The sequence below is a fragment of the Gallinula chloropus genome (assembly GCF_964237585.1).
Source record: "Gallinula chloropus genome assembly, chromosome: 14".
Lineage (NCBI taxonomy): Eukaryota > Metazoa > Chordata > Aves > Gruiformes > Rallidae > Gallinula > Gallinula chloropus.
The window spans coordinates 13,934,776-13,961,737 of NC_140099.1; the positions used below are offsets into that span (position 1 = coordinate 13,934,776).

At 43.4% G+C, this 26,962-nt stretch overlaps 2 protein-coding genes across 2 annotated transcripts in view; both read left to right on the forward strand.

Moving 5' to 3' along the window:
* LOC311197029 (cytosolic phospholipase A2 epsilon-like) overlaps window positions 1-3,565 on the forward strand; it is a gene marked incomplete at both ends in the record, with an annotated part of 36,826 nt that extends 33,261 nt beyond the window's left edge. Inside the window, 3 exons of the mRNA XM_084270715.1 lie at window positions 155-321; window positions 2,046-2,232; window positions 3,357-3,565. Coding sequence (XP_084126841.1) covers window positions 155-321; window positions 2,046-2,232; window positions 3,357-3,565 — 563 coding nt within the window. The remainder of the gene's footprint in view (window positions 1-154; window positions 322-2,045; window positions 2,233-3,356) is intronic.
* Window positions 3,566-7,272: 3,707 nt separating this feature from the next.
* Window positions 7,273-26,308, forward strand: LOC311197030 (cytosolic phospholipase A2 epsilon-like; the record flags this gene model as incomplete). Its single annotated transcript, XM_084270716.1, has 21 exons — window positions 7,273-7,299; window positions 7,895-7,978; window positions 10,952-11,024; window positions 12,519-12,655; window positions 13,036-13,167; window positions 14,523-14,563; window positions 15,188-15,230; window positions 15,975-16,047; window positions 16,265-16,434; window positions 16,575-16,655; window positions 17,498-17,535; window positions 18,207-18,342; window positions 18,999-19,135; window positions 19,549-19,771; window positions 20,469-20,583; window positions 21,537-21,674; window positions 22,915-23,022; window positions 24,152-24,343; window positions 24,827-24,993; window positions 25,362-25,548; window positions 26,100-26,308. The coding sequence occupies 21 exons, from the start codon at window positions 7,273-7,275 to the stop codon at window positions 26,306-26,308; spliced, it is 2,511 nt and encodes an 836-aa protein (XP_084126842.1).
* Between the last annotated feature and the right edge of the window lie 654 nt (window positions 26,309-26,962).

The following is a 26,962-nucleotide window of genomic DNA, read 5'->3' on the forward strand; positions in this document are numbered from 1 at the left end:
ACAGAAGCTTGGTGTTTAACAATCCAGTAGCGTGGCAATTAAATTGAATTAAATCAAACCAGGCCTCTAGGACGGTCAGTTCCACATTGTGTTTCTTTTTCCTTTCAAAATAGTTACAGATAATTTCTTATTGCAATAAATATTTTCCTTTTAGACACCGTGTTGGACTCGCGTCCCAACCAGCTGATGCAAAATCCTGATCACCTGGGCATGATAGATGCTGGATTCTTCATCAACACCAGCAGTCCACCACTTTTAAGGCCACAGAGGGAAGTGGATGTCATCATATATTTAAGTTATACTACTGGATCACACACATCGGTGAGGCAGATCTTGTTAAAATGTCTTGTCTCTCCTTCTGCTGGTCAATGTCTAGTCTGCAGTGCCTGGAACTGCCAGTGATTTCTGCTGTTCTGTTTTTACCTCCTGCATCCCCCTACATTTTTCGTTGTAGTGATTAGTCTTGTTCCTATTTCTTCCTGCCACTCCTGGAATATCTATCTCTTGCTGGTTTATGAACATGTTGCTTTATTGAATAGGACATCAGCAGGCTCTTCCAGAATGATGGGAAGAGCATCTTCTGCTTTATGCTGGATCAAGCAGGTTTCCAGGCCCTGCACAGGAGTATGCATAAAGATGAGGAAGCAATTTCTCCTGACTGAAGTTAGAATAAAAAAAGGGTTAAGTGGAGAGTCAGGGGCAGATAATTTCTGGGCTGACAAATGACCTGCTGCTAGGAAAATGCAATTACACACATCTTTCTGCAGAAACTCAAATTTCATAGAAATAAAGTTAATTAACTATCAGTAAGGCTTTGCAGAAAATAGGTTTGGGTCTTTATATCTTAGAAACTGAGGTTAGTTAGAAACTCAATATTACACATCTTGGCTCACTTAAGCAGAATCAGGTTTTTTGTGAATGAGAACAGCTGGACTACTGTTAACAAGCCACTGGATGCATGAGACATGTATGTAATGAAGTCATGTCTCAGACCTATATATTGTGTAGGTTAATTTTATGGAGAAAGGCTCCTGCAATTTTAAGCCGTTTAGTAGAAACTCTTTCCTATTTGAGAGTGTCCACTATTAGATGGTGCAGAGTAAATAACACAGTACATGACAGGACGTGATACTATATTAAACCTGTCAGGGAAAAGGTGAAGCATAGGCTTGCACTTAAAATACTCTCAATAAAAGATAAATCCCAGTTAACACTTTGCCATAAAGCTTGCACAGCCAGAAACATAACTGGACATTCAAACTTAACTTTCTTATCTCCTGGCTTCCAAGTACATAGAATCACTGAATGGTTTGATTTAGAAGAGACTTGAAAGCCCACCTAGTTCCAACCCTTGTGCCATTATCAGGGACACTCTCCACCAGCCCAGGTTGCCCAAAGCCCCATCTAACCCTGCCAGGGAGGGGGCATCCACAGCTCCTCTGGGCAGCCTGTGCCAGGGCCTCACCACACTCACAGGGAAGGATTTCTTCCTAACACCTAATCTAAATCTCCCCTCCTTTAGCTTAAGGCCATCACCCCTTGTCTTATCTCTCCATGCCCTTGTAAACAGCCCCTCTCCAGCTTTCCCATAGGCCCCTTCAGGTACTGGAAGATTTCTCTCTCCAAGCTGAACAAGTCCAACTCTCATCCTGTCTTCACTGGAGAGGTGCTTCAGCCCTCTGATCATCTTTGTGCCCCTTGTCTGAATACCGTAAACATTTTCTTGCTGTGGATTTATTTTCTAAATTATTTTGCACTAGATACTAAACACAGGCTCTTTCATTTACTAAAGCTGCATGTTTTATGCTAAACCTCTGCAAAATGCTTCCATTTTTTAAAAAAGTGGTGCCTTTGGTGAGTTCTGTAATGCTCAAATTGTGATTACACCTAATGATTATGTATGGTAATTATATGTAAAGTAACCTTTATGAGATGAAACCCACACTATGGATCTGAGTCACTAAACCTTAATACTTGATAACAGTTTGGGAGCTTTAAGACAACCAAGTCGAATTCCAATCCTGACCGTGTCTGTGATACTCCAGTCTCTAGATAAAGCGTGCAAATACTACTCAGAGCAGAATATCCCATTCCCCAAAATTTCTTTGACTGATGAAGATAAGAAAAATCTGAAGGAGTGCTACATTTTCCATGATTCAGATTTGCCAGGATGTCCGATCGTGATTTTTCTTCCCCTTGTGAATGACACCTTCCGAGAGTACAAAGCACCTGGTAAGTTACAAGTGGTGGCAAAGTATTAATCAAAAGACACTGCTACCTGCTTCCCTGATTTTTTTCTCTGCTGGGGGCTATCTTTGCTGTCTGGGTTCATGGGGGAGCACATCAGCTAATTAAACTTGTTTTCCCCATCCCTGACAAAGCTAGTTTGTTCATTCAGGTTATCTTTGTGGCCCTGAGAGGATAGACACAGCCTTTGTCTTCTGGGTGGTGTTTGCCTTCATCTTTCTCTCCCTTTTGTAAAATAAAGTGTTGCTAGGTAATTGTAAAAGTGTGGGGGTTTTTTTCCTGGGAAAAGTGTAGCTCATGCAGATTATTTGCCCTGAGTTCACTCTATGCTTGAGGCAGCATAGTGCCATGCATGAACAGTGGGGGAGCAAGGACCTGGCTGTCAGGCTGAACTCCCACCATGTCAGGATTAGCGTGTCTCCTTTCTGTACAGCGTTTGTCCCACTGTGCTGTCCATGGGGCCTGTCCTTCCTTTTCTGCCAGGCCACCTATTCTGTATTTCTCTCCTTTACTGCCAGTTATTAGGATGCATTTGCTTTACTCTTTGCTAGCAGGGAGGTAAAGTCTAAAATCTTGGTTCTGTGGATTTTGGGAGGCACAAGAAATTGAAAGGCAGAGACGGGTCCCGGTGGCAGCCCCCCACCCTCCTCCCACCAAGACTGCATTCAGGATTGCAAGAGCTTTAAGTTTCCCTGTGTTTCTTTTATTCCTTTCTGACTTAAATTCTGTTCTGTGACTAGCAACTCTCCTCCCTTAGCCAGGGTTTGCAGAGATCCTAATGCTCAGACCTGCAGTGCACCAGCAGCAGCTACTGGAGTGCCCTCTCAGTCTGATCTCCTTCACTGACCCATGGTTTTAATGAGACAGATGTTTATGAGCAAGCTGTAGGTGACCATTACAATACCGTCACTCACTTCTCCTTTCTGGTTGCATCACATAGCACTATCCTGACTAGAGGTGGGGATACATGACCTGCGTTATTCATGCACTTAAACCCTATGAATTTTCTCCCAGAGAAAAGTGCCCCTCTTTGGACTACTGCAGAAGGCTTGTCACTGCCTGAGATAAGCACAGCGTCACAGCAGCAACTTCTCTCTCTCTTTCCTCAGGTGTCAAGCGCTGTTGCTCGGAGATGGAGGGAGGACAACTGGATTTGACAAGTCGCTTTTCCCCCTACTGCATGTTCTCAGTGAGGTACACCGATGAGAACTACCGCCGGCTGCTGAACCTCAGTGAATACAACATCCTGAACAACTCTCAGATGATTATGCAGGCCTTGCAGATAGCGATGCAAAGACGGCGGCAGAACATGTGCTAACCACCCACCCAACTGCCCCTGTCTTCTCAGAGGAGTTCCTCGTGCTCAAGCAGACAGAAGGGACATAGCTTTTTGAACACTGGCCATTCTGCACGACAGAAAGAAACTACCCCAGTTGGCTCAGTGGTTTGTTGGGGTTTTTTTTCCATTCCCAAGAAGCGGCCTTGGTAGGCAAAGACATCGCCTGGGAAATTTTTACATATGCTTTGTCCTCTAAATTAAGGTTGTCTGTAGAACACTCTTTAACCTAAAATCCTTTTTAGATTTTAAAAATAGTATTATTTTAAGCCTAACTTATTCCAAGGTATGACATATAGGAAAATAAAAGTTTTACCACCGCAGTGCTACAGTAATACAACCCACCTGACACACTTAAAGGCCGTAAGAAGGGAGTATGAATTTCTACTCCCCACAATCCTTCTTTGTGGAACACAAGGTGCATCCAACCCTGGAAAATGAAGAAAACCTGAGACACAACTGGCAGCTGGCATTGGATCCCTGGGTCAACTTTGCAAGTGTCCTGAAGAGCAGCTTGAAGACATTGGAAATAGAACAGGGACGAGCGTGTGCATGCAGCCAGCCCTGTGAATTGCATCCACCTCCAGGGCTCTCTTGGGCTGTGAATGAATCATACATAGATGTGACCAAGCAACTTAGGAGGAAGTGGCGTAAGATATGGGTTTTTTGGTGTAAATTTTCTTTTTTTCTGGTGAAGGGTGAAATTTTGGCACATACCCCATGAATTTTTGCCAATTTTGATTGTTCTGTGTTGAGACAGTATATAAAAAAGTCTAAGTCTTATTTTGAGGCTTTCCAAATAAAACACCCTGGGATTTTTTTTCCCAGTTGAATCACTTCTCATATGAAACTTCCTTTCTTAAATTAAAAAAGTGCTTGAAATGAAAACACATTACTTCCACTAGACATAGCAATGTTTGTTGCTTGATTGAATATGATTTGTTTAAACAGTTTAAGACATAGGCTTATCAACAAAAATGGTTATTTGTTTAGTTTTGCTTGTCCAAACTGTGCAGATAAGCAAGACTGAGTCTGCCACAAGTAAGACTGTCTTGAAACAATCTGAACAGCCCCTCCATGGGATTTAGCACAAACTCAGGAATAACATTTGTTGTGAGTTTTTCTCTTTAAATTTTTCTTTTCACAGAATGTTTATGTATTTTCTTAACTGTTGAAAGTGTTGAGGGTGAGCTGTAAAAGTTATAAATCCCTAACAATCTCTGCACTCCAGGAGAAAGTCAAATTGTAGACACGCTTTGTGTCTTAATGACAACTGGGAAAAAAATTTGAAGAGTCCTTTCAGTTAAAAAAATCTACCAACTAGATGTCATAATCAGGGGCTAAAATAAACCAGGGAAAATGCTTGGGTAAGTTGAAACATTTCATGTTAATATTTTAACAAAACATCTTTGTTTTGAAACATAGCTTCTTTTTAATAGACCACCTACCTCGTCAGCCCAGGGAACCCAACCTGAAAATAAGAGGTTCCATTTACAGTCAAATAACATCTTTGCTTGGTGCAAAATGACACACTGAGGGTTTTAATTTTGGCAAGAAACGATGGCAAATAATTATCTTTACAAATTGGTTCACAATTACTTCTGCCAACACTTCTGTAACCTACGATGTCAAACCAAGCCTTACTTTTTTGGTGCAACTGTAGCCTAATGTTGCAAACTTAGAGATCAGAGCATAAATCTTACCACTTAAAACTCTCTAGGTTTTTTTAACTAAGGTGTATTTTAGCTGAGTTTAGGGTTTGGTTTTGTTCTGTGGTAGTTTCACTAGTCATAGTCAGAAATACGGTTCTACGTGCTCTGCATATAGCCCTGGGAATTGCCTCCATTTAAACCTGAAGTCTCTGGTGGGAAATAGTAAAGACTGTTTTGGACCATAAATTTATTCCACCTCCAGCTCTAAAGAAATGTTGTTGCCATGCAAATATTTTATGTGTACAATACCAGACAATAAAGGCTTGTTTGAAAAGAGAAAATTATCTGCCTTGCTCCATGTATTCAGGCATTTCAGTAATAAGCTCCAGGTTCACAGTGTGCTCCTTGTTCCAGGAAAACAAAACTGTTGTTATCTCTGCAAAGAACACAGGAGCATGCCAAATATTTGCTGTGAGGAATGTCTCAGAGACAGATTGCAGAGGTACAAAGCAAGCCATGGTCCCTTCTCCCTGCAAGGGAAAGGTTTGCAGATAGCAAACATTATTTGTGCTGTGGGAGGGACGGTCTCAGAGCCCCAGTCCTGGTGAACAGTCTGGCTTTATAGCTTAGCCCTCCAAGGAGGTGTCGTAATAACGTTGCTTTCAACTATGACTGAAAGATGCTGATGTTGCTGAGGGGTTTCTGTCACCTAATGAAAAATGCATTTCATTGAGCTGCATAATTGCAGCTGACACATGGAGGGAACACGCTGTGTGCGCAGCCACAGCCCTTCACAGAGTTGTGAAATAACATAGCCTATAGCAAAAAATCTGTTTTACCAGGCTGCTGATACTGTTTTGCGTGGGAACGTGCAAAGGGAGAACTGTGCAGGCTGGTAACAATATTCAACCAGTAAGCTCAAGAATGCTCAGGGAATGGCTAACATCTCATAGATAATAATACATCGTGAGAGGAGGGAAGCCGAAGGATTCCCTTCCCCCTGCAGTTTTGATCTGTTTCGACCCAATGAAGACACAACAGTCTTTGATGGTCCTTTCAAAATCCTGTTCCAGTGAGTTGGGAGCCATCGAGGTCATAGGGGTCACCTGGGGGCTCACAAGGGCAAGTGCAAGTGTCCTGTGGCAGTAGGGGCTTTGTGGACGTGCAGAGGGTGGTGTGTGGTGGGTGCTGGGTTTTGCCCCTCTCTGACAGGGTTCTTTGGGTCAGACATGGGTGCTTAAATGCAGCAGATCACAGCCAGAGTCAGTCTGAGCTGGAATGTGGTGCAGAAGTATTTACAGGGGGCGGACCTACGCTAAGGAAAGTCGTTACTACAGGACTCTTCATTCAAACAAAAATAATTGCAACAAGCCATAGGAATGATGGGAGAAGGATACAGCGATTTGAGTAGAGACTTAGCCCTCCTGGACCTAGGCTGAGTAGATACAAGCCGCCACTGGGATTGGTGGGACACAAGGTACAGAAATATTTAAACTGCCTTTTGCAATAACCAGTTCAGTCTGAGAGCAATAGTCTTGTCCCTCCTTTTTTTCTTTTTCTTTTTTGTTTAATTTGATTTTTTTTCCTCTCTCCTTACTGTCACAGACAACCCAAATCCAGTTAACACACTGTTGTTACATCTTGTTGCGGAGTTTGTATTTCTGTAGGCTTTGAGGTCTTGCTAAGTGGAAAGCTCAGTGCTCAGATAAAGGAGCATCCTTCTCTTACTGCTAGTGGCAAACCTGTCATTGGTCACTATCAGGCAAAGTGACTCCAACAGCGTTCTTGCAGCTATTGTGCAGGCAAAGGTATTTTTCCCAACTACTTTGACCTCGGGATTCAGTTTCCTAGCATACGAAAATGGGAGGGGTATAACTGGGTTGAGGAAACCAGGCAGAGGTGTGGCTCTGAGTCAGTTTATAAAATAGTTGCTCACCTGCACATGAGACATTTAAACTATTGGTGCCTGTGGAAGCTGGGAGATGTGAAATTGCATTACCACAGATAACACAGGATATCTACGTGACAGCTACCACAATGGAGCAAGATGGTGTTTTGTCTCAGGTAAGAAGGGTGAAGAGCAAAGCAAGGCATCTGGGATCTTAGACTTTATGGCACGTAGTGCAAAACAAAATCAGTGTTTTGAGAACTCATCAACATTTTTAAAAAGTAAAGCAAGCTATAAGAAGGAAGGGAAAACAACTTTGGAAGTAAGAGTTTGTTTACAGGGGGAGCATTTTGTGTTATGGGGGGGGTTTCTCTTCATTTAGAGACGTGATATCTGCAACCTCTGACTGAGTATCATATAGCATACAGATGTGCTTCAAGGTGAAGCATTAATGACAGGGCGTGGTTTTTGGGAGACAGGTTTGCTGCTTCTTTAGCAGCTGGAGCCAGGAGCTGCTCCTGGTGTGTCGTGCAAAGGGTGGACCTTCCTTGTCTGGCTGCTACGCCTCTGCTCAGGCTTGCTGAGGCAAGCACCGCGCAGGCAGTGGCACGGGGCACAGCAGGAAATACCTGTACCTGCCAAGGCTCCGCGGCCAGAAATGACCACAGGCTTCCCACCAGTGCTGTTCTCCAGTTCTCCTTTCCTGAGGAACACAGCTTTTGAGGGATGGGATGGTTTTTCCAGGGGTAATGTTGGCCCTTCTTGTTGCAGGAGCCGATGACTCAAACCAGTTGGCTGGCAGAAGGAATTACGCGGCTGAATCCTGACGGGGAACAACAGACTCCTGTTAAAAAGGTACAGCAAAAGAGAATTTCAAAATAGAAGTGTAAAAAAGACACTTTGGTGCTGGGTGAGGCCTGGGTGAGAAAAGCTAGGGTTCAAGGTCTGCCAAACCACCTAATTAGCTACCTTAACCCATCCAGCTCCCTCCATGAAACACTCTCCCGCTTATCATTTTGTCCACTTCACTTAGGCAGTCTTGCTTCATATTAAAGTCCTAGTACTGTTTTCTATCCTTGGCACATGGGAAATGAACCCTGTTTTGACAAGCCTGATATCTTTAAAAGGATGGGTTTGAGCAGACTTTCTGCTAAATATGTCTTCCTAAAGCAAAAAGGCAAATTTCCTGCTGGTGCAGGTAGTAATAGCTGTGAAATTTTGCCACTTACTCCCTCAAAGAGTATGGCATGATCTTGAGGTGTATTTCAACACCCTATTTCCTGGATTAATCCTTCTTCTGGCCTCTACCAAAGCCTAATAGTTTTCCAGAAGGCTTGAGACACATTATATGAGATATTTCCTCTAGAAAATGAGAGGACCAGATGTGCTGAAAAAGAACTTTTGAACTTGTTCTCTCTTGTTTGAGGCCATTTAGTAATAAATAAAACCTCCCCTTTTTTCTGTTTTGAACTAAGTTGCTGAGCAGCAAGCTTTGCGCTTACAGTTTGAGGCATAGCCAACCCTTTCTGTTGATTAATGGAATGGAAAATCCAGAAAAAGAGAAAATATGCCCTAAAACACAAGTCTCTACACTGCAGGAATCTTGGCAGGTTCAGAAGAACAAACTAAACCTCTTGAATCTTTAAGCAAAACTCACACCACTGATGGGATTTTGGCCATTTGTGATCGATACCTCTGTGATGTCTAAGCCAAAGCTCCCTGGCTATAACAGGGCACATACACATGCCTGTGTGCACTCCCTCTCTGGCACTTTGGGATCACCACAAGTCATGAGGGTGGCTCTAGGGGATCTACTCCCTTCCAGGAAAGTGCCTTCTCCAAAGCAGGCAACCGACAGCACCAGTTATGGTCTCTGTAATTATTGAGAACTTTCCATGTGTACCTGCCTCATTTCTGTACCTTAGGAGTTAGGTTTTGGACATGAATAAAAGTGCTGTTGATGCTCTTATCCACAGCTACTCTTTGGATGCTTAGGAGTGGTTTGACATCCTTGATCCTTATTAACATCCTTATTAATGTTTATAAATATCTGAAGTATGGGATGAAGGGGGAAATGGGCAGCCCCTTTTCAGTGTCTGTGGGGACAGGACAAGGGGTAATGGCTTCAAGTTGGAGCACAGGAAGTTCCACACCAACATGGGAAAGAACTTTTACCCAGTGAGGGTGAGGGAGCCCTGGGACAGGCTGCCCAGGGGGGGTGTGGAGTCTCCTTCTCTGGAGAGATTCCAGACCCATCTGGACACCTCCCTGTGCAATATGAGCTGGGGAGCTGCTTTGGCAGGGGGTTGGACCCCATGATCTCTGGAGGTCCCTTCCAACCCCTGTGATCCTGTGATTCTGTGATTTTCACACCCAGTCACCTGCTGTGCAGCTGAAAAGGGCGAATGCTGTTGGTGCTTTGGTTACCTGGAGGCTAATTTTAATGTTTCTTCATTAGCCTACTCACTAAGTGACCCCAGTCTCAGCAACACACATTCATTAGCTGCATAAATTAATACACTCCAGTTAAGCATTCTGAGAGCCATCAGAGGGACATGTGTTCCATGGAGCGTATGTACTGATGTACTTTGCTTTCTATGGATGGTAAGCACGGCACATTGGTAACACGGTACATACCAATTTGTTTTGCTCAGACAGACCAGCCAACTAAAGCAAAAGTCCTTCTCTCCTTTCCCACGGTGCCTGTGTCACACATCCTTCTCAGGGGGATTAATGAGCTCAGTGTCAAGTTAATGCCACTTTGTGACTGGCAGTGGTCTTTTTGTGGTCCTTTTTCAGTAAAGTTGGAGCAAGCAGGTGGTGCCACTACCTGTCCATGGCCCTGTAGTTTAGTATTTTAGAACTTCTGGAGCAAAAATTTTCTTGTTGATTTCTATTTCAGAATATTGTGCCTTTTTTCCCTTTCTGTGACTGTAGAATTAAAAGTTTAGGTAGAAATGGAGATTAATGGTATTTATTTGTTTATTTTCTGGTAAAGAAGAAGGGATATGGAGTCATATTTGGGCTCTAACATGAGACCAGAACATCAGTATGAGAGACTAAGAAGTCATGGGCTAATCAATAGGAGAGACTAAGAGACATGGGCTAATAACAGAGAGAAGCCAAAGGAAGCAAACAAGGGTTTCTTCTCGGGTGTAAAACACGCTGTTTGTAGTTCTTATGAAAAACAGTGCAAAGAAATTCTTCCCAAGAAATAGCCAAAGGTGAGCTCAGGTATGTTCCTGTAAGTGAAAAACACAGGCATAGTGAGTAGCATGAAAGTGCACAGCAGCAACCTCTTCCTCAGACATCAAAACAAGCATGGGGATTAGAGGTCAGCATTTAACTCTGTGCCTTACTATGCATTTTAAACAGCAGGAATACAAGAAAAGCATATCCCTTGGCCCAGGAGACTTAACATGTGTGATGGATGGATGGGAGGTGATTCCCATGATGATAATTTTATCACTTACAAAAAGCCTAAGGTGGCTTTTCATTTTCTACCTTAGAAATATTACAAGTAGATCTCCCAAGCTGAGTCTGAATCTTACCTCTTTGTGCAGCTAGATTTTAGTTAGAAAGCAAGTACATTATCTACAATAATACAAGTCCATATGCTGCTCAACTAGGCAAGTCTTTTAGTCCAGCACTCTGGATATCAGTAGAAAAATTAATGTATTGGCCATTTCATAGTCACATAGAAAAAAATCAGTTGTCAATTATTTGGCTATTTCTCTCTCTTGATTATTTATATCTTTTAAATATCTATTTATCTTCAGCATTCACTGCTGTCTTTTGTATGGGTTGGGTTTTTTTTTCCTCCTGCAGATAGAATCATCTCCATGTTACTTACTGACTATAAGAGTGATAAGAGCAAGAAATATCCACCGGGCAGATGTCTGTAAGTATTTGTAGTGCCCTGCACAGTCCCCTTAACCTTCACAGGATACTAGCTAGTTCTTTTCCAAGAAGATTTCTTCCACAAATGGAGAAAGCCCTTTCAATGGCATGCTGGTTCCAGCAATGAAGATAGCTTGTTGCTGTTCTTTGCATCATCCCTGTTCTGTACAGAAGCATCAGCTGTACCTATTGTGCACATTTTCCTGCATCCCCAAAGGGAACAGTGAGAGCTCTGCAGTCTGTTGAAAGCGAGAAGTGTGGAAAGGTGTCTTGTGCTTTCCTCTGGAGTATATTTATATAATGAAGGACACAAACTGGCTGGGATAATAGAGCAAATACTGAAAATGGAGTAGCCTTTTCTCAAGTTTAGCCTTTACTCGAAGCTTTCTCAAGGCTAAATAATCTGAATTACCATAATCTGATTCCCTGTGCACCAGCTTTCACAGATCAAACCCCGTTAGGTGTTGTTACATTTTGTAGGTTCACTTCTGATGGCCTGCAACTGAAATATAATAGAAGATTATAGTTTTATTAATGCAGAATTTAAGATCTTTTTGTTTGTTTTTCTTTTTAATATTTTGGGCTTGTTTTTTTAATGTTCTGTCTGGGTACAATTGAAGTTATCGCCTTGTTTCCTTAACCCTTGTAGAGATAGGATGCCATGGTTGACCCAAATTATTTTACCCTGGGCTAAACTGATTGCTTGACAACATAGAAGGAGGATAAACTCCTTTAGTTTTAATGCTTTTATTATACATTTAACCACATTCAGTCAGAGAAGAACCATGTTCCTCTTCTTTTAGCTCTATTCCTATTACCTAAATTGGAAAGTTTATGTTGGGCAAATATGTCATCATGCATCAAAGTGATATCTACCAGCAAACATAAAAGCTAACCATGGTTCTGCATTGCAACAGCTTCATAATTAAGAATGATTGTAGATAGTTGCTAGGTGGTTGCTAAGAAAAGGTTCAAAGGGAATTGTTTAAAGGAACAACTCTAAAGCAACTGTACTGGGACACTAATACACACACAGCCAGTTTGGCACTGAACACTGAAGTCCAGGTGTCCCTAACTGAACTGTTTTCATTAAAATATTAAAAAAACATACCCACAGCTCAAGAAGACCCTTGCCCAGGTGAAGACCCTTTCCCCATGCAGGCACAGTAATTAAAGATGATGATACAGCATGATAATTGCATGTAAATTACTAGCCAATCAGTTTAACTGGGAGGGTATTACCTTGTAACGTTTGTGTATAAATATAATGAAGAAGCTGGCTTTGGGTGTGCTGGAGCTGAGCACCCAGGCCTGAATGAAAGCAGGATCTCTCTTCAGTGTGGTGGGGGGAATTGGCTTTTTGCACCCTGGGTGACGAATCTGCTTTTTGGACTATAGCATCTCCCTTTTAAAGCAAAGCTTCACATTGTTCAAGTTGTTCCTTCTTCTAGAGCAGGTCTTCCTTTCAGAGGTGTTTGTGTTTTTTAATATACAGTAAGCCAGACTGATTGCTATGTGAGCCTGTGGCTGCCAACTGCTTCAACTGACAAGTTTCAGACTAAAACCATCAAGAACTGCAAAGATCCAGTCTGGAATGAAACATTCTACTTCAGGATCCAGAGTCAGGTCAAGGTACTGAGCTGGGACTTCCCTGTTAACCATGACCTAGGAGGCAACTGCCAGGTTTTATTCTTTTGCAAAGGGGTCATAAGTCATCTTCTCCAGAAGCAAGGAGAAGTGCAGAAAGATGTGAGATTAACACATATCCACAGAATGGTTTTACATGCCATGAAAGGCAAATATCTTTCTCAGCCACAGGTAGCATATGACCATTGAGATGTCTGAGATTTCCTCTCATTTCTCCTTGTAGGAGTTGATTTCCCCTCCACCTCCATCCCTTCCTGCTTCTTTCTCCCACTCCTCACAACGGCTGACTAAAACAGCTGTTCCCAGCATCTTCTGCTTTGAAGGAAACCTGAAACACTTCTAAAGTCCTTCCCTTCCCTTCCCAGAATGTGCTGGAGCTGGCACTCTATGATAAAGACATTGTTACTCAGGATGACCACCTCTTCACGGTGTACTTCGATATAGCCAAACTTACCCTGGGAGAGCAAGTCTTCATGCACTTCAAGTGTGATTCACAGGTAAGGTCTGAAATAAGAAATGGAAAAGGCTGTCAGGAATGTGCTTTTCTGCTTTTCTGTCAAAAATGTTGTTTGCAAAATCTGTCTTTTTTACCTTCTTTGTGTATGGACTGCCCAGCCACACAGAAGGAGTTACCACTCTGATGTGGGAAAGCCTCTTCACACCGGGATCTGTAGGCACTCTAAAGGGTTTGGTGCTGGGCATAAAGGCTCACAGACCTCAAACGTCTTCCTAAAATTTGCCGATCCTGTCCCCAGTCAAGGATAGAGGAGTGTGTCCACTCCAGTACATGATGCCTTTTGTCATAACTTGTTACTTAACCTAGTAATTAGGCAATAATGACTCTGTGATCAGAACCCAGTGTCAAACCAGACTAGTTGTTAATTATGGACTCTGTGGCATGGGTGTTTAAATAAGGTGTCTAAGTTGTGTCGCTCAGCTTGGCAACAAGAAATATTCCTATTCTGGATGTCAGGGGAGGCTCTGAAAGTCACACATCCCACCTCCTGGTATCTTCTGTCAGATCCTCTTCTTTTCCAGTTCCCTCCCAGTCTTCTGTGCATCTTTCATGCACCATTCAGTTGATTAATTACCTTACCTATGCACACACAAACTCCACTCTGCTATTTTGCAGATAAAGAAATGGTCAAACAAGGCACTGCAGAGGAGCAGTGTATGGATTTCCTCTAGCCCTTGGTAAATTAGAAACTTTGGGCTGGTTGCAACCCAGATCATTGCTGTCTGGGAGGTTACAGGTGCCATGTCCAAGCCTTTCATTCCTGCATTTGCACAGCTGTGGGAGTTAGAACTCATGCTATATATATAAAAAAAAAGCCTAAAGGCTTTTGTAAATATTTTTTGGTGCTGTATTAATATTTTTTGCTGTTTTTAATGCAATAGGTAATTTGACCAATTAAGTAACCTACAGCATGATCTCACTTCCCTGTTCATCATTCCTTTTGTTCCCACCTTTGTTTTCTTCTCTCCTGTGCTTTCTTCCTCCTAGAGATTATACTCTTCAGCACCACCCCACACACCAGGCTTTAATGTCAAATCTGCTCAGTATGAGACAGCAACATCCGCCTGGGTCTGTCCCCTGTGTCCCAACAGAAGCAGGCAAGCCAACTACTTTTTTTGTGGAAAAACTGCTATCACAGACATCCAGAAACTTACTGTCAATAAAGAATCCCTAGGTTCAGGACACACAGAGGTGAAGTGGTGGGTGCCTCTGGTTTAAGAGATCTGCCAGTCACAAACACTGCATGCGCACCTATATTGTGAGAGTGACAACTTGCATTATGAGAACTGCCCATAGACTAGTGCCAAAAAACATTTCCTTGTTGTTATTTTCCAGAGACAAGAGGAGCTAGAGGTGGGATTTACATTGGATAATATGTGAGTAACCATGAAACGCAACATAACTTGCAGCAAAAAGAAATAGCCCTTCAGAAGCATGAAATAATCTAGTCTAATTGTCCAGGGTACATCATTCCTTGATGATGCTAATGATGAACAGAGTTTCCCAAGGAATATGTGCTATGAGCTGTGTGACGAATCAGTGTGTGCCAGGATGACCTCCCATGAACTTCAAGAAGAGAGAGAAAACACCCTAAATCCTTTTCTTTGCCTAGTGCAAATGAGTACTATTTAAGAATACTGGGACTGATGTTTTGTTCCCCATTAGATTTTGGGATCAACAAGGGGTTCACCTTGCTTCAAAGCACAACATGGAATACTGCTTCAGCTTGGGGCTCAGAATAAAATCACTATACAGCCTGACCCCTGCAGTACCTCTTTTTTTTCCCCCTGAGCTCCAGGAGCAGATGAGCTGGTAGGACAATGATTGTGCCTTGACAGAGTAAGAGAGTAAACTTGTACCACAAGTCTCCTGGGACTTTTCTTTCAAATCAAATAGGCAGCTAAAAATAAGCAAGAGGAAAATCAGGAGAAGGGTGTGGCTCATGAATTACACCGTAATTATATTGAGTTATTAAAAATGTATTTTTCTGTGTTTCCTAGTTCGGGTCCTCCTGAAACCATCATTACTAATGGAGTGCTGGTGGTGAGTGCTATGTTTTGTCATCTTTCTTGTCCTGTTGCCACACTTGTTTCACTTGACTCACAGTCATCGGGCCAACATACCCTTAGATTGAGAAAGGTCAGCGCTGAAACACTGTGATTTCCCACCTCATCATCCACCTCACAACACATCCTCATGGATGGCACCCGTGGAGGAGATTGTGGCTGGAGCAGCAGGGAGATCCCTGCTGTTGCAAAGGCAACACATGGAAGTGGCTTAGGTCCAAGACATCAGTGCAGCAGTGAACTCTCCCTTGGACATCACTCCTCTCTGTTTCCCATATTGCCAAAGTGACAGGGTTTACCCCATCCCATGCACACGTAATTTCCTGCACTCATAGCTGCACTTTTTATGCAGGCACTTTCTGTCCATGCCACTTGCTCATTTACTAGCTTTGTTTTCTCCTCATTTTTGTTTAAATCAGTTTTCTGCTTCCCTGTCAGGGTCCTGAGAGTGCTGTTTTTCACTTTGCCCTTACCTCCTCCCTTCTGAAGGCCCCAACCCCTCACGCTGCATGCGTGGCTGTGTTCAATTTCTCAGAGGCTCCTTCTGTTCCAGCCACCATCTGGCATTGAGGTTGTGGATGAGAGAAAATGTTTTCCTGGGGACAAAGCACACTGCCTGTATAGCACTCATATCGTCGTCAGTAGGAGTTTAGACTAGGAAACAGAATCTCAGGCCGCAAAACTCCTTGCCATGAGGTATTTTATTTTTTCTGTCTGATAGTCTCGTAAAATCTGCTGCTTGGAAGTCCAGGTTGTTGAGAAGAAGAAGAGGAAGAAGAAGAAATCTTTATCAAGTGAGGTTATTTCTCCGTCAGTTATTTTTAAATTGTATTTTAAAAATATATTTTTAAATGTGCTAGTACTAGGAAGACAATTGACTTAATGTAAGAATTAAAAAACCCCAACAAATCTAAAACATGAGGACAGTGTTGTGATAGACTCTGTAAGGACCTTTGTTTCCAGTTTTGATGAGAAAACTACTCTGTGTCTACTTTTGTTTCACTTTCTTAGAGAAAGAATTCTCCTTCAAAGTGCAAGGGTCTTACGAAGGCACCCAAGACATTATGTTGGGATCTGATCCTATCTTCAGCTCATCCTCTCCAGCCAAATTCCACTATGCCAGATACAAGCAGCCAACGCTGGATGTTATGCTACCAGGAAAGAAACAACTCCCCTCCACTGTATGTTATAACTGGACTTTATAAAGCATAAAAATAGCATGTAAAGTAATACTCACCATAAATAATAACTTTAATTTGCACTGTGAAAAGACAGTGACAATACTTACAATATAAAGTTGGACATATTTGCATTTTTTCAGCGCTCCTGTGTTTATGATACAGGCTGTCCAAATGTGGAACTTCATTCCTTTCCAAGTGGGAAAAACATGATCTTAGCAGAGGTGAGTGCCTACTCTGTTGTGGGAGAGGTTGAGGAATCTTGCGTGTGGAAGTCTGCACACCCCTGATGATTGCCAGGATACCTTCTGACAATGAAACCCCACAGACAAAAATGCCACAACCTAAAGGTGGTGGGTCTTTGGGTCATAGGGCCTGTTTGTGCCTCGTTCTGTTTGAATGGGTGTGTGGGAGCACGGGAGAGCTTGTTACTCCACCCTGATCTTACCTCATGTTAAATTTGGAGGCTCTGCTTTTCCCCTCCTTACACAGCAGTGGGGCACCTGAACTAACCGAGGTGGCACCCAGTCTCTTGCAGATGCTGACCGTGCTTTGCAAGGCATTTGTAGATTCATGGTTAAAAAACCAATAAATCGATATGGAATGAAAGGATCCCAGCTGTGGTGGGGTGTAAGCTGCAGAAAGGGAGGAGCAAATCCTGCCGTGCAGGCTATTAAGTGTGGCCACAGCCTGGCCAGCTGCCTGAGAGGGGTAGTATTAGGAGAGATGCATAAGATATCATTGCTTTCCTCTGTAAAAAGCAGTTGTCATCAGGCATTACGTTCACTAGAAACCATCGAGAATTACTGAACAGCTTCCCTGAAACTAAACCTCTGCAGTCAATTCACAGATTCACAGAATTGTAGGACTGGAAGGGACTGCCAGAGATCATTGAGTCCAACCCCCCTACCAAAGCAGGGTCCCTAGAGCAGGAATATGCTGCAGGACCTCCCAGTTTGTACTTGCATCTCTAGGATGGCTCAAGAACAAATTCCTTCAGGGGCTGTAGGGGAAGGGTGCTAATGCAGGGTGTCACGCTTACGGTGTTTGCATTCTTGCTTTCCAGGATAAAAGATTTGATTTATATGCAAAGGCAGAAGACTGGTAAGAGACTTGGCAACTCTTGGAAGCTAACCTGTCCTTAGCTGAACTCATCCCACCCTTGACTCTTTACTGGGAAGGAGGGACTCACAGTAGGACAGTAGGTTGTGTGACCAGCTGATGTGGAATTCACGTGAGCTGAAAGAAAACTGTATGAGTGAAATCAGCAATAGACATAGACAATCCACACTGAGACACAAATAATGGAAAAGATGCATAAAAAAAAGACGTAATAATATTACAAGCCAGTTATGCTAGTCAGAGTTATGCTCAGCACAGTCTTTAACCTTTAACACTGTGTAAAAGTGCAGCTCATCACCTCATTCTGCTGATCATGAAGCAGGTACGCTTTGCTGCCTACTTCAAGACAAGTATGAGAAGTTTTTCCTACAGGTCTCAGTGTGGACTAAAGTACAAGAGAATCCTGACAGCAGATGTCTCAGAAATTACCTGCAGGAATGTCTGTCCTTAGGTTTTCTTCTGATAACCACTTAGAAATTTAGCAGTCCCTTCTCCCATCGTTCTTTCATGCAGCATCGCACACCTGCTTGCAAGTGTAGGAAGGGCTTCTCCTGTAAATATGGTCTATCTGGTTTATGTCCTTGTATTGGAAACCCTGAGCTTATCTATGAGTAACAAAATGGAATATTCTTCTTTCCTGATCTCTGCTCCAGCCCAGACCACCTTGATGTGCGCTTAGGGTTTGACCTCTGCACGCAGGAGCAAGACTTTCTATGCAAAAGGCAGAAGTATGTTGCTCCTGCTCTGAAGAAGGTCCTCCAGCTGGAACAGGATCTGCTGGACCATGAGGTCTGTAGGGCGGACATTCAAAACATCTGTCAAGTGCTTAGCAATCAGGACATAACAGCATAATATGACCTCTTTTTCTTCCTTGTTGCATATTTTTTCCAGGTCTTTCCTCATCTTCAAGCTTACTTGCACTTCCAATACTGCCCCATACCTCAAACCTCACCCTGCCCTTTGTGTCCTTGCTGTTGCTATCCTGAGTTTAACTCTTCTCCTGCTACACCTTCATTGCAAGCCAGGCTAGATATTCCTTATGTAGAAATGGCTTCTTCCACTGGTTGTTACCCTTGTTAATAATCCTTCTTTCTTGCTTTGACCTGTAAAATTTCTTTTTAATTCCCGCCTCTCCAACTGATTTTTTTTTTCTCTTTTGGTTTGAGTTAACACATTTTCATTTGTTTTTTAACAAGCATCTGTGTTAAGCAAGTTGGAGACAAATGTCAGTTAACTAAGCAAAAAAATCACCATTACTTTTATTCTGTTCTCCTTTATGAAGTAAATGGTAGCTTACGTTTCAGTAGAAATCATTTGAAAAGAGCTCTGTGTCTGGGCACGTTTGTTGCTGTCAAGCTTTGTGTGGCAGGAGGTCTCTGCTGAGAGCCACAGTCGGCTGCAGTCCACTGTCTGACGCCAGCCCTTTCTGTTCGTGTGCTGCACAGACCCCAGTGGTGGCCATCATGACTACGGGAGGAGGGATGAGGTCCCTGACCGCGCTGTATGGCAGTCTGCGGGGGCTCAAGAAGCTCAATGTCTTGGACTGTGCCATGTACCTGACTGGCTTGTCTGGTACTACATGGTGAGTGGGGCTGGGCAGCTCTTGGCTGGAGTCTTCCTGATGACACCAATGCACTGGCTGGGCCTGATGTACAGTAGTCTCCCTGTAATAGATTCTCAGTGGTCCTGTTCTTTTTAATCTTCTTCCAAAATTGAGAGATTAAAGTCTTTTCATGGGGGGAAAATCACATAATTTGCAACAGTATGGAAACAACTGTTTTTTCTAACAACTTGTGGAAAATTGCTCAAGGTATTTTGGCAGGGGTGACTTCAAAGGGGACATAATATTTTCTTAGGGAACTGAGGACACAAATCCCTTCCTTAATTTCAAATCAAGAACTTAAAATAGAAACATAAAATGTAGCCATTGACCACTTCTAACCCTGGTGTGGGTTTTTTTTTTCCCCCTCTTCAATATATATTTCTTCTTCCTAGGACCATGTCAAACTTGTACAGAGATGCTGACTGGTCACAAAAGGATCTCAACAAGCAAATCAGCGAGGCCCGAAAGCATATGACAAAATGCAAAATAAATTCCCTTTCCTTGGAGTACATGAAGTATTACAAAAAGCAACTGTGTCAACGGAAAAGAGAGGGCCGCAAAACATCTTTTATAGATCTCTGGGGGCTTGTCCTGGAATCTTTGTTGCATGATGGGGTACAGTATGTCATAAAGTAGCATTTACAGTGGTTTTCAATTTTTTGAAAGCTAATTTCTGGAGAAGATATTTTCCTGTTTGCTCTGAGAGAAGTAATTTGTTGTGAGACTCTGCATATGCAAATGCACAACTGTTTCCAAAATGTTTTGCAACAGTTTTTTAGATCCCAAACCATGGTGGAAAGCAGCATTCTCACTTGTGAGACTTTGAATGTGCTTTTCTGAGAAAACTCCAAGATTAACATTTGGAAAAAAAATTATATTTTAAGAAATTTTGGGGTCATGTTCTGCAAGTATTTTATGTAGAAATAGCAAATTAAAGACCTCATCTTAATGCCCATGAGAGGTATTAACACACAGATCTTCAGACTTTTGAAATACGTAAGAAGTTTTATACAAACTTGCAGCATAAAGAGTTAAGCTGGTTTATACCAAAAGCATTACTGCTTTTCATCATTTTTTTCCATTTTCATCCTAATGGGACACCAAATGACCTGGCATCAGATTGGATGCCTGCAGGTATTTCAGTAACAGAACCTTTACAAGAGTTTTGAAAAACCTGGAACAGTTCAGAATTTAAGCCCAGCGCACATTATACATTAGAGGCAGATTTTTTTCTACCCTAGAAGCTTAGATGCAGAGAAAATGTCCCTGTGCTCATTTTCGTCTGAGTGTAACCGTATTTCTGGAATCACAGAAAGACAACCACAGACTCTCTGATCAGCAACGGGCCATTGATCGTGGTCAGAACCCATTGCCTATCTACACTGCAGTCAATGTCAAGAACAACTACAGCACTCTGGATTTCAAAGGTAATTATGAGACCCCTGAGAGTCATTTGTCTTAATGTTTAAGACCACAAATTGTGGGACGCTCCTTTTAGACAGTCTAAAAAATGTCGGATAATGAGAAGCGCAACCAGACCCTAAAACACTTCCCCCACCCCTCCCTTCTTAGCAGACTTCACTTCAGTCATGATTTTGCTCCCTTCTTCCCCCCACATTGTGGCGTGGGGTGGGGGGGGGTGAGGCAGGAACTGGGGAAATGGGGTTCTCGGTAGCATCCTCCCCCCCCACCCCTCCCTTCTTAGCAGACTTCACTCTAGTCATGATTTCGCTTCCTTCTTCCCCCTCATTGTGGCAGAGGGAGGGGCAGGGACTGGGAAAATGGGGGTTTTGGTCAGTTTTTGCAAGTTGGTTTCCTTCTTGGCTGGGGCAGGGACATTCATTCCACACCCTTCCCCTGCTGCTCTGTGGGGCCCACCCATGTGAGGCAGTCCTTCACAAACTTCTCCAACGTCACGTTGAGTCCTCTCCCACAGGGCTTTATATCTTCATCAGCAGCTCTGGCATAGGTCACTGCTATGGTGGGCAGTAATAAATCCCAATGTCTCTCAGTCCCAGACCTCCACAGGGTCACCAGCCTACCCCCAGCAAACCTGTTCCGGCACAAATCTCTCTCTCTTGCTTATCTTTGTCTCTCTCCATGGGCTGCAAGTGCTGGCAGGGGCTTGCCTCAATGTGGGTCACAGCATCTCCTGTATGTCTCTACCTGCTCCATCGTGGGGCCTCTCCATGGGCTGCAGGTGGGGTCTGGGACTTTTCCATGGGCTGCGGGGGGACACCTGCTCCACCATGGGTTTCTCCAGGGGCTGCAGGGGCATCTTTTTGTCTGGCACCGGGGGGTGCCTCCTCTCCCCGCCCCCCCCCCAGCTAATCGGCTAGTAGCTGTAGCACAACATTCTTCTCTGTCTTCCTTTCCACAGAATGGGTAGAGTTTACACCTTATGAGGTGGGGTTGCAAAAATATGGAGCTTTTGTTCGCGCTGAGGACTTTGGCAGTGAGTTCTTCATGGGTCGGTTGATGAAGAAGATCCCTGAATCCCGGATCTGCTTCCTGGAAGGTAAGCTCTCAAAAGCATTTGAATTAATTTTTAAATTATTTTTTTTTTAAATTATGAGGTAGATAAACCAAGGACTAATAAAGTGCTGGTGCATGACCGACAGGGCAGTTTCACTGGAGAGGATAAATCTCTCACCTCTGAATTAATACTTACTATGATGTGTTCAGTTTATTCTAAAAAAAGACAATTCAAAGCAGCAGACAAATAGTTATTTTCATTTTTTAAGCTATTTTTAAATAAAAATATAGCATTGCTTCCAGTCCAACAATAGAATTGAGGTTCCTGGGAATCCATAGTTCTGTGCATGCTATTCCGAAAGAGAGAAATCCAGAGTCTCTTGCCTGTCTGACGTGCAGTCAGTGTTTGACTTCCTATAGACAGTTTACATGGGACTTCATACTGATTCTCTACTGTGTCAGGGTGTGTTTGAGCCTGCCAGGTCACCCCTGCTCTAGAGAGTCTTCTTTGGCCACGTATGACCAGCTCCAGTTTCCATGTTGCCTGGGCAAGGCTGAGGAAGGGGAAAACAGCATAGTCATATCCAGAAGTGGTTTTGCTCCTGACTCGAGTGGAGCATGGATATGTCTTTTACAGACAAAGAGACAAGCTGTCAACTTGCTCAACTGGTTCAAAGTGCAACATTCTCTTCAACTGGCCACTTCACTTAGAGAGAGGGAGTGACTGCACTATTAGGCTAAGCTTATGCTGCGTGTGCATAGGTTTGCACTTCCTGAACCAAGAAACAGTGGGAACTTGTGCCCTAAGGGACAACCAAAGAAAATGTTTTTCAGGCTCAGAAATGCATGGTCAAAACTGATCCCTCAGTGTGTTATCAGGTGTATTCTCAAAAATGGAAACCTACAAAAGCAGAGGCTGTAAGATCACCCTGTAGTTAGACCCCAATCAACATAAATTCCCATCAAATCTCTCAGATTGCAAACATTTATTCTTTGTTTTTATACAATCCTTGTGATACTTGAGGTGTTTTGGGTTTTTTTCCTGAAAGCCCACGCTCCTTAAATTACGTTCATCCCCAAAAACCTCACCATTGGTGAATACATTGGTGAATCCAGCCCTAAGTACCATAAGACAACAACAAAAGTAAGCTTTAAAAACCCACAGCTAAATACAAATTTCACATCCAGTTAAAATAAACTGAGAAAAAACATAATCGGTGCAAATTTCATCTCATGACACTAGTTTTGCAATTCATGTTCTGTGAATGTTTGCATTTTCACAGGCATGTGGAGTAGTTTATTTTCACTGAATGTGTTATATATCTGGAATTTGTCACATTCATCAGAAGATTTCTGGCACAGATGGACCCGGGACAAAATTGACAATATAGGTAAGTCATCATACCTCTTCCTTACTGTGTATTTATTGTTAGATAGAGTTAATGGCAGACAAACTGTCATGCCATTCTGCTATGTGAGATGTGCACAATGTTTCTTCAAAGGCCACATTGGCTTTTTGGAAGGAATTGGATTCAATACCTCAAACTGCAAAGCATAATGGGATAATTAAAAAATCTCCAGTGCTCATTCAGGGCTCAAGACCAGTGTTGGCAGATGAGTAAAATGTTCAGGAATATTAAGATTGATCAGTAAGTGATTAATAAAGCAAGGTTTTGACTACATTAAGCAGGAGCTACTTGTCCTGGGGTTGGCTAGGTTAGAGTTAATTTTCTTTCTGGTAGCTAGTATAGTGCTGTGTTTGTGAGTTAGGATGAGAGCAATGTTGATAACACGCTGATGTCTTAGTTGTTGCCAAGCAGTCAAAGACTTTTCAGCTTTTCATGCTGCCCTGCTAATGAGAAGGTGGGGGGCATCCAGGAAGCTCAAGACACATCCAGGACAGACAAAAGGGGGTATTCTATACCAGGATGTCATGCTCAGCATAAAGGGGGATAGCAGGGGAGGGGTGCATGGCTCCAGGACACGTGACTTAGGGATGGTCCAGATTCAGGACACCTCTGAGCTGTACAGTTGTGTGGTTCGGCGAGAAAGTGCGTCGTGTACCACCAGTTTTGTACAGTTGCTATAAAGTCTTGTTACTGTGACTCCTCTCCCTCTCTGCTGTCCCAGTAAACTGTCCTTATCCCAGCCCATGAGATTTGCTTTTGTCTATTTTTTTTCCTTCCCCCATGTGAGGGGGGAGCGAGTGAACAGCACGTGATGCTCAGCTGCCGGCTGGGGCTAAACCATGACACTACTGTACTACAAACAAGTACAACAGTTGTCCTGTCCCAAAGCCTGTACTGTCTGTTCCACAAGCGTGCGTGCATGTGTCTGGTGCAGATGTTTATTGCTGCCAGATACAGGGTCCTGGTTCTTATCCCACCAGGTCCTCATCAAGTCTTTTCATCCTAGGCCCTTTAAATAAAGAAAAACACTGATTTTTCATTCCTCGCCTCGATAACTTGAGGGATGATCTTGCCCTAGGCAGGCAGAATTTAACAGCCTTTCCCCATGCAGAGGAGGAACCCCGCCTGCCGCTGAAGCTGCACGAACTGAGGACTCGAGTGTTCACGCCTTCTGGCCCCCTTGGCAGCGCTCTTCGCGGCGCGCTCACCAACCGCCCCTGCATCGCCCAGGAGCACAACTTCCTAAAGGGTTTACAGATGCACAATGACTACCTGGAGAACAAGCACTTCTGCAGATGGAAAGGTTAGAGAAGACCTGCGGGCCTGGGGAGATGATAAGCAAGCAGAGCAAAATCAAACCCCAGATTTGATATAAAACCCATTCTGCAAGGTTACAGGTTGTGTTTGGGCAGAATCACCATAAAATCAATCCACTCTGGCACACTGGGATGTAGCCTGGTGTGGTCTTGAGCTCTGTGCCAATGGTTTGCTGGTGACAGACAACGTCCTGAGGCTGGGGTGCCAGGTCCCGATGGTGGTTCTTCCCTCTCCGTTTGAAGACATGCTCCATGGGGAGGCAGAGAAAACCCCTTCCTGACTGTTGCTACTGCAGGTCCAAAGCTGCATGTGGCTGGAGTCAGGAGGGCAAAAGAGAAGGGGCACGGTGAATGTCCCTTACCTGAAGATAGTAACCAGTTAGGGCTCTATGGTTGTGGTGTAAGTGTAGGACACAGACTAGCCAGTTTTGCACTATTAAATTTACAGCAAGAAAAATCTTTCCTTTTAGATACTGTGTTGGACACGTTTCCCAACCAGCTGACACAGTCAGAGGAATTCCTGTCTCTGGTAGATACGGGATTTTTCATCAATACGAGCATCATGCCACTTCTAAAACCAGAGAGAAAGGTGGATGTCATCCTGCATTTAAACTACAGTGCAGGATCCCAGACACAGGTGAGAGGAATTGAAGCAGTCCCTATTTCTTCTTCAACAACTGTGTACCTGGAAGCGCTTAGGTGCTTTCTATATTGGTCCTAATAAAAGTCTTAACTACTGGCATTTTTGGCTTAATGCTGCAGTGTGATGCTTCATTTACAGGCTGTAAAATTTCTTATTTGTTTTTCTTATAAAATGCAGCTGGTTTGTGCTAAGTACTCAGGGAAAACACAAACCTTCTCTCCAATGACACACTGCTGATGTATTGGGGTTTCAGAGCCTTCACACAGCTAGCTTGTAAAACACCCCCTTTGTTACCAGACTCCAAGAAATCCTGAGTGCTGAAATTCTCTTTAAGTCTTAGTCTGTTCTGTTCATTGATGCAGGCTCTGGACCAGACTTGCAAGTACTGCTCAGAGCAGGGAATCCTTTTTCCCAGGGTGGACTTGAGTGAAGAGGACAAGAAAAACCTTAAGGAATGTTACCTCTTTGACGGTGCTGAGACTCCAGGAGCACCAGTACTACTATTTTTCCCACTAATTAATGATACGTTCCAAAAATACAAAGCACCAGGTAAGTTATCAAACATGTTGAAGAGAGGCTGACATCAAGACCAGCCTATTAATACCCCAACCCTTGAACTTCACTGTTAGTTCATTTCAATACACCAAACCTCTCTGTTGCTTATAGTCACTTTTTTTCACTGCATTGAATTTGATGCCACAGCTGTGCTGTTTCAATCCCTAAGCTAGATAGCTTGCAGGGAGCTTTGATGTATCTATGTGAGCCACAGCTGGACATCACAACTGCAGTGTAGACCCATGTAAACCACAAAGTTTCTCCCCTCGTGCGAAGCAGCTGATATCCACCTGGGCCAGGGACTGAGCTGCCAGTTTACAAAAGAATTATTTGTTAAAAAAAAAAAAAACAACAACCAAAAAAAAACCCCAACCAAAACCCCAAAGCCTAAAAGAGTAATTTAGATTAAGAACTCTAGACAAGAACTTCAGAAAAGAGCTCCCCGTGGAGAGACATCTCCTTTCCCTGCACTGTTAGGAGTTTGTGTACTCACGGCCAGAGTAAATCCCATCTCCCAGCAGTGATTTGTTTCCCTTTCCTCCTAGGTCAGAAGCGCTCAGAGTCCGAGATGGAGGATGGCAAAGTTGATATATACGGCTGCTGTTCCCCTTATTCAACATACTCAATTCAGTACACTGAGAAGGAGTATGACCGTCTGGTGCAGCTGGGGGAATACAACATCCTGAATAACGAAGACCTCATTATACAGGCCTTGCACACAGCAGTGGCACGGAAAAGGCAGAAAAAGAAATAATGTTGGACAAGTGATTTTTGTGTCCCTGTCATGGTTTAGCTACTAGAAAGAAAATTACCTCTATCCTAGCCAAACTCACAGCAGTCCCTCAACCAGCCGAGAGACTGAAGGTCCCTTATGGTCAGCCAGCGGGAGTCCTGCTCAACCCCACTAAACTGATCTCGGATGAGCAAAGAAAAGACTGAAGAGAAATTTTTTTCTCCAAAGAATTTCACTGCAGCAATCCATTGCAATTCAGTGACAGCAGTGGAGTACGAGTCACTGTGCGGTACAGAGGCTGGGCAGCCTCAGAGAAGAAGGTGCTAAGATAATAATGAGCATGGTGCTAGTTGCCTTGAGAAAGAGTTTGAAATGGTTTAGTCACATATTCAGGGCAAACCACATTAAACCATATTTTATTAATTCTGCTTGTATTTTGTGTTTGTGAGGCAGTGGTGGGGCAAGTGGCAGCCTCTGGGCCAGTCTTGTGGCTGGAACCATGGCACATGGTAGGTAAGTATCCAGAGAAGGGCAGGCACGTGCGACATGGCAGCCTGTGGGCACAGATCACCTCCACGGGAGGCTTTGGACAGAGACAGAGGAGACACAGGCCACAGGTACCAGATCAACTGAAAGAGTGTTAATGAAGTTCTCCATGGTTTGACCTTAACGGTC